Here is a 10,589-nt window from a genome sequence, read left to right as displayed (position 1 = left end):
AAAAAAAAAAAAAAAAAAAAAAAAAAAAGCAAAAACAAAAACAAAACAAAAAACAAAATCAGTGACTTACTATTCAATTGACCATTTTGCTTTTACAATTTTTATTTTTCACCAACAAATTAGTTTTATTTTTCATCAACAAAACCCTTATTAATTTTCAAGGTTTACACTATAATTAATGTAATGAGTTTTTATTTTTTTTTATCAACAGATCATTTTTTAATCTTCATGCTTTACATTATAATCCATCCATTAAGTTATTATTTAATTGATGTTACAAATATTTTAAAAGTCCCATTAATATATTAATGAGGACATTCAATGAATAAAAAATAAATTACACACGAAAATTCAATGCCTAACATTCAATTGATTTTTTTCCTTTACAATTTTTAATTTTCATCAATAAAGCCCTTATTACCAATTTAAATAATATTTATCATTTGATTTAGAATTAATTTAAGTGGTGAAATATTTGATTGATATTTATCATTTGGGTTGGAATTAATATAAGGAGTAAAACCAACGTTCAATTAAAAAAAAAATCAACGAAAATTTAGTGACTTATAATTTAATTGAGTATTTTGTTCTTACAATTTTTATTTTCCATTAACAAAGCAATTTTTTTATTTTTCATCAACAAAACTCTTATTAATATTCATGATTTACATTATAATTCATCCATTGAGTTTTTATTTTTCATTAACAAAGCAATTTTTATTTTTCATCAATAAAGCCCTTATTAATCTTCATGATTTACATTATAATTCATCCATTATGTTATTATTTAATTGAGGTTACAAAATCGAAAGATTGCATTAATGTGTTAATGAGGTAACAAATGTGCTAAGGGTTGCATTAATATATTAATTGGGACATTTGATCACTAATAATAATAATAATAATAATAATAATAATAATAATAATAAATTGTGTAGAAAGAAGTATTATTGTAATTATATCATTAGATTTTAGTTTATTCAAAATTTTTACATTATATACATAATTTCATAAAAACTTATACACACATACACGCAATTGTAATTTTCCCTTTAACAATATCAATTACCTGTATTATTTTTAAAAAATGGTACTAGTAATTCAAAAATAGTACGTATATCATTCAGCAATACATAAGATGTGTGACACATTTACTACTAGTATAATTAAAAAAATATGGTGTATTTATGGAAAAATGTAGTGTGAGTATAACCATTCATTTGATTATTCGATAAAATATATCATTTTTATTATGGAAAAAATGTAGTGTGAGTAGAACTTTCTTCTGGTTTTGAAATTTTATTTTCCTATTGGTTGCTCTTGCAGGATGGGGAAGAACAGCAGGGATATGCATTGCTAGGATTTTAAAGATTTTTATGTGAAATAAAAGCTATTTGTAAAGATGAAGTTAGTAAGTTTAAAAAAATATTACAGACGATGAGATGAGAATACTGTTTTGGCTGAATTAAATTTGTTTTGTGTCCAACATTCAATGAATATTTGTTAGCTGATAATTTATGAGAACATTTTTTTTTGTTAATTTTATTTAATTTTACTTAAATTTGATAACGTATAAGTTAAAGTATCATAATTTTATATAAATTTTTATTTCAAGCTCGTAAGTTGTGAAAGGATCATTTTCAAGGGTGTAATTTCACAATTTTCATTGAAATTCCACTTCTCAGGTAAGCAATGATTGATCCTAACTTGTTATTGAAAAGATTGAAAATGTTTGAAACTTTGTCGACTTATATAATTGCAGTTTCGTCGACTTATATGATTGGTTATTGTATGATGAATAATTGCACATGCGCACGTAGTAACTATATTGAAAACTGTAATTATGAGATGATTGAGATATTTTATAATTATTTTTTAGGTTAATCATTGGACATTAGATATAGACTCATATACTTTGCCTTCTAAATATGAGTTTGGTGCTCAAAAGAGGAAAATGAAACGAAATAAAATTACATTAATTCAAAGTCAAGCAGGGAATATTGACAAGTACTTCAAAAGTAACAATGTGAATACGTTGAATGAGGATGAAGTAGAGATTCAACCTGCCTATGTTAATGAAGTAGATGATAAGGATGAAGAAGTGAGTCAAGCTGCCTATGTTAATGAAGTAGATGATAAGGAAGAAGAAGTGAAGAAACCGTCTCTAATAAGAGGAAGATGATAAGGAAGAAGATGGTTACTTTTCTCTAAATTTGGATGATCCCGGGAATTGTAAAATCATTGATAAAAGAATAAGGGACTACGTGAAAAGGGTCTAAGAGGAGTTGATGACATCTTGTTTCCGAAAGACTATAGAAATAGACATATCGATTCTTCACAATATAAGCGATTGCTACCAAATGGGCAAATAGTTGATAGAAGATGGCTAGTATATTCAGTGTCTATGGACAGAATCTTCTGCTTTTGTTGCAAGTTGTTCAAAACACCAATAAATGTGATCAAAGTTGGCTAACTAGATAATGATGGATTCAAAGATTGACATAATTTGCATCGGTCTATTAAAAGTCATGAAAGAAATGAAGAGCATTTACGTTGCATGACTAACTGTAAATTGGAAAATTGGCTTCGAACAAAAACTACAATTGATAAAATGTTGAATTGTTGATCGATGTAGAAGGAGAACATTGGAGACATGTATTAACAAGGATAATCGTTATTGTGAAATAACTCACGAAAAATACCTTGCCATTTTTAGAAGATGATGAGAGGCTACATGTTCAAAACAATGGCCTATTTTTACAAATGGTGGAAATGGTTAATGAATTTGATCCAATAATGCACATTTGGCGGGCTAAAGCAAGAGAGATTCAATATACGTATCTTGGTAAAAAAATCCAAAATGAGTTGATACAATTGTTGGCTAATGAAGTGAGAAGTTCAATTGTTAAGAAAGTTGAACATGAAAATTATTTTGCAGTTATATTTGATTGTATTCCAGATGCAAATCATGAGGAGTAAATGTCTTTAATTGTACGATTTATAGATGATTCAGCAAACTTACCTACATTTGAAGAACATTGACTTGAATTTTTGAAGGTAGATGACATAACAAGACTTGGACTTGCAACTGAGCTTCAAAAGGCTTTGATCAAACTCGATCTGGATATTGATAAAATTAGAGGGCAAGTGTATGACGACGGATCTAACATGAGCGGGAAGCACAAAGATGTGCAAAGAAGAGTACATGGAATGAATCCTCGAGCTTTCTATACTCCATGTGGGGCTCAAATCTAAACTAGCATTATGTGATATGGTAAATTGTAGTTTCAAAACTGTATCCTTCTTCGGAGTGATACAACGCATCTACACATTGTTTTCCTTTTCTACCAAACGATGGAAAATTTTCAAAGATAATGTATAACGGTTGACAGTGAAGCCATTGTCACAAACACGTTGGAAAAGTCATGTTGAGAGTGTGAAGCCTATAATGGAGCAAACTGCATAGATAAGAGATGCATTACTTGATTTGGCAGAAAGTAACAAAGATCCCAAAGTGAAAAGTGAAGTCGAGTCGTTAGCAATACATGAACTTCAGAATATTGAGTTCTTGCTTGGCATTGTAATCTGGTATAGGTTGTTGCATGCTATCAATAATGTGAGTAAATTTCTTCAAGCAATCCATGGACATTGATCATGCTATCGACTTCTTGCAATGACTTGTTTCATTTCTTGAAGATTATATAGAAATTGGATTTGCTATTGCCATGAATGAAGCGACAAAAAAGGCAAGTGAAATGGGAATTGAAGCTATATTTACCGAAAATGCATAATTCGAAGAAAAAAGTAATTTGATGAAAACGATAGTAATGAGGTAAAGCAATCAGGAGGAGAATCTTTTAGAGTTGAGTACTTTGGTTTTATAATTGATCAAGCTATATCTTCTATGAGGACTCGATTTGAACAATTCAAACAATATAATGACATATTTGGATTTTTGTTTAATTTGAAGAGGATAAGGGGTGCAACTTTTTCAAATTTGTTGAACTCTTGTATGAATCTTGATAAATATCTTGAACATGATGGGTGTTTGAACATCAATGGAGATGATTTATGTTCGAAGTTACAAGTCTTGAGGTGTTATTTACAAAGTGAAGCAACAAGAGCAATTGAAGTGCTACAATATTTGAAGAGATTGAATGTTTATTTCTCAAATGCTTATATTGCTTACAAAATTTTGTTAATCATACCGGTTACAGTTACATCTATAGAAAAAGGTTTCTCGAAATTGAAGTTGATCAAGACATATCTCCGATCAACTATGTCACAAGAAAGATTAAACGGGTTGACTATGTTATCAATAGAGAAAGAAATGGTTAAGCAGCTAAATTATTCAGATTTGATTGATATTTTTGCCTCTATAATAGCGAGGTGAATAGTATTTAACTAATTATTTGAAACATTGTTGTTTTATTAGTTTATAATATAAATTTTTTCTATAATATATGTGGTTGTTGTTTTAATGTTAGTTTTTGAAGTTAGCAATGAGTCGCATAATATACCGTAGAATTTTGCATTTACGTTGGTCTTGCTGGGGTCCCAATTTACGGACTTCGCCTCAGGCCCCAACAATCACAAAACTTGCCCTAGGTGTTGCATCATAACTTACAGTTGCACTACCACCTAGGGTTGGCAACGGTTAAGTTATGGGTCGGTTCAACCAAAATCATAACCGCATCACCAATTTTTTGATCACACCATAATCGCATCATAACCACGTAAATCGGTTCGGTTCGGCACGGTTCGGTTCTGTTAATAACCGCGAAAATAAATTATTTTTTATAAGTTCATCCATTAAATTGATATAAAACAATTTATGAAAAAAGTCAAAAAATAAAAACACAATAATTCAAACGAAAATGCAAACATTATCCCAATTTTTAATTGCAAAATACAAATTTAACAAACAATATTATATATATAATAATACTAAACTTTTCCTGCATTCTTAATTATTGTGCGTCGAGGTTACTTGATTCATTCTCCCTTACAAGTCTTACTAGCATAGATCAGCATTCAAAGTTGATTCCTATATAATAAATAAGAAATGTAAGTAGAGAATACAACGATACTACCTATTCTAGAATGATCTTAACTAAGATTAAAATAAAAAAAAATGTACCTTTCGTCAGCTTCCTTCTCGTTAAACATTGCACAAACTCTAGAGTATGATGAATGAATATAATTTTTTTACAAACAATAGAAAAAAATTAACAATAAAAGGAAGTGTACAAATAACAAATATAAAACAATAAATCTTACCATGAGTATCAGTCCAAAGCTAATCCCAAGCACACATGAAAGCTTTTAAATTCTTCTGGTGAAGCCTATTTTTATATGGACTCACAAATCTACCACTTATACTAAACGCTGACTCGGATGCCATAGTAAATACTGGAATGGCTAATAAATCTCTTGCAACCTTCTGTAAAGTCGGATATTTTATTGATTTTGCTTTCCACCATTTCAATAAATCAAAACCGTCCATCCTTGACAATACTGGCATGTCTAGAAAAATATCGAACTTTATTTTTACATGATCAGCAGTAATAGAATGACTAATAAATGTAACAAATTTTCGGAAGCGATAATGACTTGGACCATGGATACAGTGGAGCTGTGCTTGAGTTTGTGGTTTGTAGAGAGTAGGGTTTGCATTTATATACTGTTATACTAATGCTATTATTATAGGCTAATAGTAAGTAGGTTGGCCGGCTGAGTCAGATAGATGTAATAGAAGGATTTTTTTTTTGTCTGGATAGAAAATTAGTGTAAAAGCCCAATAATCAATTCAATTGTGTGTGTGTGTGTGTGTGTTTTTTTTTTTGTTCTTTTTTTTAGAGGGTAATCGGCTCCGTTTCAGTTCGACAGCGTAAATACCATACCCGCACCACCACGAACTCGTTCATTAAAATCAAAATCATATCCGTCCCACTGTACCATCGGTTCGATTTTTTTCATCCCATTCGGTTCGGTTAACCGTGGTTTTCGATTTTAACGGTTCAAATTGTCATCCCTACTACCACCCGTCGAGCCATCAACTGGGTCAGCTGAAGTTTGGGAATACCCACTAGCGTAAGAATTGTTTTATAGTTGTGCCTGTTGTTGCTCATAGCTAGGTTGAGTCGATTGTGGTGCACCATAGGTTGGAGGACCATATAATGGTGGCCGCTGTATGCCAGAATCAGTTTGAGAATAACCCATTTGCGTAAGTGGAGGTTGAGAATGAGGATAGCCAGGTTGAACATAGCCTCCTTGAGCACTAGGAGCTGGATATTTTTCAAAGTTATACATTTATGCTAGTGTACGTACAGTATTTTTTAAAGTTCAATGGCTAAAACTCAACATTTTAAATTTCATTGAGCAATCGAAAACATGAACTAAGTTTAGTGATCAAAACTCAACATTTGAAATTTTAGTTACCAATAAAAAATATGGGCCTAAGTTCAATGACTATTGGAACAATTAATTCGCAAAAATCCTAGACAGACTAACCCCACTAGTTTCTTTTTCATTTTTTCATTTTTTAAAATAATTTCTTTTTATTACTATTATATAAAATTATTTACCAGTTTATTATTATTAATTTTATTTATTTATTTATTTAAATAAAAGGGTTTCTTAACTTGACAAGATAATGAATGAAATAATGAATTATATAATTTCTTCAAAAAGAAAACCACTCTCTTAAATTGGCTTTTTTTAGTTTATAAATTTTCCGTTTTGAATTTTTTTATCTTTTCTAGATATTTTTCAAGTCATGCATTGTGAGCCAGTGAGCCCCTATTTGGTAGATATTAAAACTAGATTTTTAATAGTTTTTATAGAAGTTGATGAAAAGTACAACTAAAAAGTTGAAGGACCCATAAAATATGTTATTAAAATAAATTTTTAACTTTGATTTAGATTAATTCCTACCAAATATGGGCCAAAAGTGTCAAGAAATGTATTTAAGAAGAAGAAGAATCATTTGCAAATCGTTCATACATAAAAGTTCTAATGGGTAGTTGTGGCAAGAGAATTTAAGGTATATTGGAATTTTTAAGCATGGCGAATTGAAGCACCTTTAAAGCGTAGCTGGTGTTGGTGTTTGTTTGGAAGAAATTATATGAAGTAAAAAACAATGCATGAAAAAGTATAGGCCCACAAAAAGAATGCGTTGTTGAAAATGAGTTTGTAAAATAATATTTTTCGAATAATTTGTATCAAAACACATCTTTAACAACTCCAAATCATGTCCTACTTCTGTCCACGGTATATTTTCCCTTTCTTCACAAGAAAGTTATTCTTCAAGAAACCGATTGAAACAATAAAAAAATGGCATCCAAATACCGATAATTCTCAAGAAATTCATATAAAAAATAAAATCCACAAGTAGAATCCAGTGACAACACTAGCTGTTAAAATACAAGAACATAATACAGGTTCACACACGAAATAGTCTGAATTATTCAGGAGGCCAGGGCAAAACTATCATAGCGTAATTTATTTCCCACAAACATGCAGCCAAAAGCAGTAACTGTCTTCACTTGGTCCACCAATGGAGGAAATCCTTGCGCCTGTTAATCCTCTTCTGCAGCTGGAGAAGCCCATAAAGAAGCGCCTCAGCGGTAGGTGGGCAACCAGGAACATAAATGTCGACTGGGACGATCCTGTCACAACCTCGGACGACAGAATATGAATAGTGGTAGTAGCCACCACCGTTTGCACAGCTTCCCATAGATATCACCCACCTTGGCTCAGGCATTTGATCATACACCCTGTAAGATAATTTTGACACGTTTAACCATTCATTTTGAACTAGGTACTCGAAATGAAATCAGAACGACCCATACCAGCATATAGTCAAAGTGATGAAAGCAAAAAATAAAATTCCCACAACACGCAAGTGTGTTGCCCTGTTGGATTACGTTTCATCGACAGGAAGGTCTTCATAAAGCATGAAGTCATATGATTATATCGCCTATGTCATTAGTCCAGGATAGTTTACTGGGTAAAAGGTGCCTTCCAATGGTTCTATGCAGAATACTAGCACAGTTTAATCGAGTAGAAGGCAAAAGTTGAACTCTAATTATTTCCCCTGAAAATATTATTATTCTGCATCCTGTCTATTTCCCAAGTCTTTAATCCAAAAACTTGCATCATGTTTGCAATTTCATTAATACCTGGAATGACAAGGAATTCCAGGCTTAGACTAGTTTTACATATGGAGGCTCAATCATTGCAAAAGCCAACCAGAAAGGATACCAATTAACCTACAATCCTCCATTAGGGAAATAGAAACTTCCATTAAGTAACCGCCAAAGCCAGCATTTGTAGCAAGGACCACATATCAAAGAAAGGTTGAGAGAATTGATTTCATAAATGTTGGAACATTACTTCAGGTCTACTTATCCCTGGATAATATCAACGAAACCCCCTTCAGAGGAAGAAAGAGTGAGAGAAATTATATCAAGCCAACATCAGCACACTACATGTCCATCGACTTCTACAAGATAATGTATTGCTGCAACTACCATTTTAGCAACTTAAAAATGATCTTTAAGAAGTAAAGGCATTGTGACTGAATATGAATTGGAAGGTTGAATATTGCATCAACTCGTACTTCATTGGAAGACGCAACTCGTCTAAAAGCTTCTTCTACACCAAGAGGCCATTGCGGGGGTGGGGTGGCAGAAGTATCATATCAAGATATAAGAATATAGAAAAATTACTTGGGAAAACCTAAAGAAGCAATGAAACATGGTTCAGAGTTGCAATGAACTAATAACAAATGCAGGGGAAAGTGAAGGTTTGAATCACAAGGTAAAGTTCTACCTTCTTTGCATCTCATATAATTGCGGGATAATTCAATAACTAATAATGTTTGTAAGATAATAAAAATTGTCATTAGAATAAGAATTGAGTATATGGAGTAAACAATCCAAATAAAATTTTACTACGTTTCTCAAAGTTAAATTCACTTAGTTACTAAGTAGGATTATTTCCAGTCTCAGTGCAAATAGTTATCTCGGCCTATTTATCACTTTGATAAGCAAAAATAATCAATTATATGCAGGTCTCTTATTGATTCTGTAGGCATTTTTGAATGATCACATGGTTATATTTTTAACAGGTATCCATTAAAATTACCAGAATAACAACCAAAAGACTTGCTTTCACAGATGCTTACGTAGATTATTCAAATATTTTCTCTACCCTCATTAAAAATATTACTAAAAGATGTGAGGCACCTTGTATTCTTAAACAGAAAGTGATTAAAGTTGTACCAAGCTGAGTTGGGTCTTGCATGCTACTATGTGAATAGGAAAAAAAAGAAGAAGAAGAGATGATTGGTGGCTTGGTGCTCATGGGAAGACACGGGTTAAGAACTGTAGAAAGGTAAATGTTACAGGAGGCCTGTGTGAGTATACATCTTGAACTGCAAATATTAGTCTAGAAGGCTATATAACAATACAGTAGCAGTCCTACTGAAGAGATTGATCTAGGAAGTCAGGGATGGGTTCTTGTGGCATTTGTCCTCCCATGGCTACATCCTTGAACAGTATGCACCATATAATGTGAATAACTCTTCAAATGCACTGCTACTGCTTAACATCGCTGAAGATTCACGGCATTAAAATAACATGTTTTTCCCACCAGTATTGATTTTCCACAATGGGTGTAATTGTATATATTTTCTATTAAACTGTGGAGGTTAAATAACATCATGGCCGAGCATACCTTCAGTTAAGATGAAGCACGCAAAGAAAAATCCAGAAGCCACACCACCAAAAGGCAATTAACAATTAATCAGCCTTAATCCCTCAAGATTATGCCTTGAAACATATTAATTTTAGCATTCTAATACCAAATCACTTAACTGCATACATTTTATATTAAACTGCAGGGAATTTTTCTTCTTACTATAATTGGCAGAATAACACCAGGGCAGAATGCACCTTCAGTCAATTAAACTGCAAACAAAAATTCAGAAACCTCACCAACCCTAAGACACTTAACAATTAGGAACCCTTAATTCGTCAAGACAATGCCTTGAAACCTATCAATTCAGCATTCCAAATTTCCCATACCAAATCACTAACAGTTTATACAAAATATACACGAGTAATCAACTCAACTATCAAAAGCCTAATTTGATGATACAACGCACAATGTCAAAGCAATTTATCAAAACCCTAAATAAGCAAATTCAACAATGACAAGTGATCCAAAACCCAAAAAAATATATGAATAGAATATATGTAAGCCTATACGTATGTAAGAAACAAATAAAAAATAAAAAGGTAAATCAAATGTAAGACTTACTTGCGGAGAGCAGGAGCCATCTTGTTAGTAAGAGTTCCGGCAACAATCATACAATCAGACTGGCGTGGACTAGGCCTAAAAATGATTCCAAACCGATCCAAATCGTAGCGAGCAGCCCCCGTGTGCATCATCTCCACGGCGCAGCAGGCCAATCCAAAGGTCATGGGCCAGATGGAGCCACGGCGGGCCCAGTTCATCAGATCATCGACCTTAGAGATCACAAACTCCGCCGTCTTGGACAGTCCTGCCGGGGAGGAGGACGA

The 10,589-nt window shown here is 32.3% G+C and overlaps 2 protein-coding genes across 2 annotated transcripts; one reads left to right on the top strand and one right to left on the bottom strand.

Annotated features, from left to right (window-relative positions):
- The first annotated feature begins 2,763 nt into the window (after positions 1-2,763).
- Positions 2,764-4,393, top strand: LOC111392707. The gene is made up of 4 exons (XM_023018106.1): positions 2,764-2,889; positions 3,058-3,201; positions 3,467-3,616; positions 3,971-4,393. The coding sequence occupies exons 1-4, from the start codon at positions 2,764-2,766 to the stop codon at positions 4,391-4,393; spliced, it is 843 nt and encodes a 280-aa protein (XP_022873874.1).
- Positions 4,394-7,347: 2,954 nt separating this feature from the next.
- Positions 7,348-10,583, bottom strand: LOC111392696 (NADH dehydrogenase [ubiquinone] iron-sulfur protein 7, mitochondrial). The gene is made up of 2 exons (XM_023018091.1): positions 10,327-10,583; positions 7,348-7,778 (listed from the first exon to the last, which is right to left on the bottom strand). Exons 1-2 carry the CDS (start codon positions 10,521-10,523, stop codon positions 7,544-7,546), a joined length of 432 nt encoding a protein of 143 aa, XP_022873859.1. The 5' UTR covers positions 10,524-10,583; the 3' UTR covers positions 7,348-7,543.
- Positions 10,584-10,589: the final 6 nt, after the last annotated feature.

This window comes from Olea europaea, unplaced genomic scaffold, assembly GCF_002742605.1.
Source record: "Olea europaea var. sylvestris unplaced genomic scaffold, O_europaea_v1 scaffold963, whole genome shotgun sequence".
Classification (NCBI taxonomy): domain Eukaryota; kingdom Viridiplantae; phylum Streptophyta; class Magnoliopsida; order Lamiales; family Oleaceae; genus Olea; species Olea europaea.
The sequence above is the reverse complement of the archived record's forward strand: the minus strand, read 5'-3'. Positions and strand labels throughout refer to the sequence as shown.

Bases quoted from the DNA above. Each gene is read 5' to 3' on its own strand.
- LOC111392707 (XM_023018106.1), top strand. From the start codon at position 2,764: ATGGTGGAAATGGTTAATGAATTTGATCCAATAATGCACATTTGGCGG. The intron at 3,202-3,466 runs GTACATGGAATG...CAAACTGCATAG, and splicing joins ACAAAGATGTGCAAAGAAGA to ATAAGAGATGCATTACTTGA. The intron at 3,617-3,970 runs GTGAGTAAATTT...TTTAATTTGAAG, and splicing joins TGTTGCATGCTATCAATAAT to AGGATAAGGGGTGCAACTTT.
- LOC111392696 (XM_023018091.1), bottom strand. From the start codon at position 10,523: ATGAACTGGGCCCGCCGTGGCTCCATCTGGCCCATGACCTTTGGATTG. The intron at 7,779-10,326 runs GTAAGTCTTACA...ATTATCTTACAG, and splicing joins ATGGCTCCTGCTCTCCGCAA to GGTGTATGATCAAATGCCTG.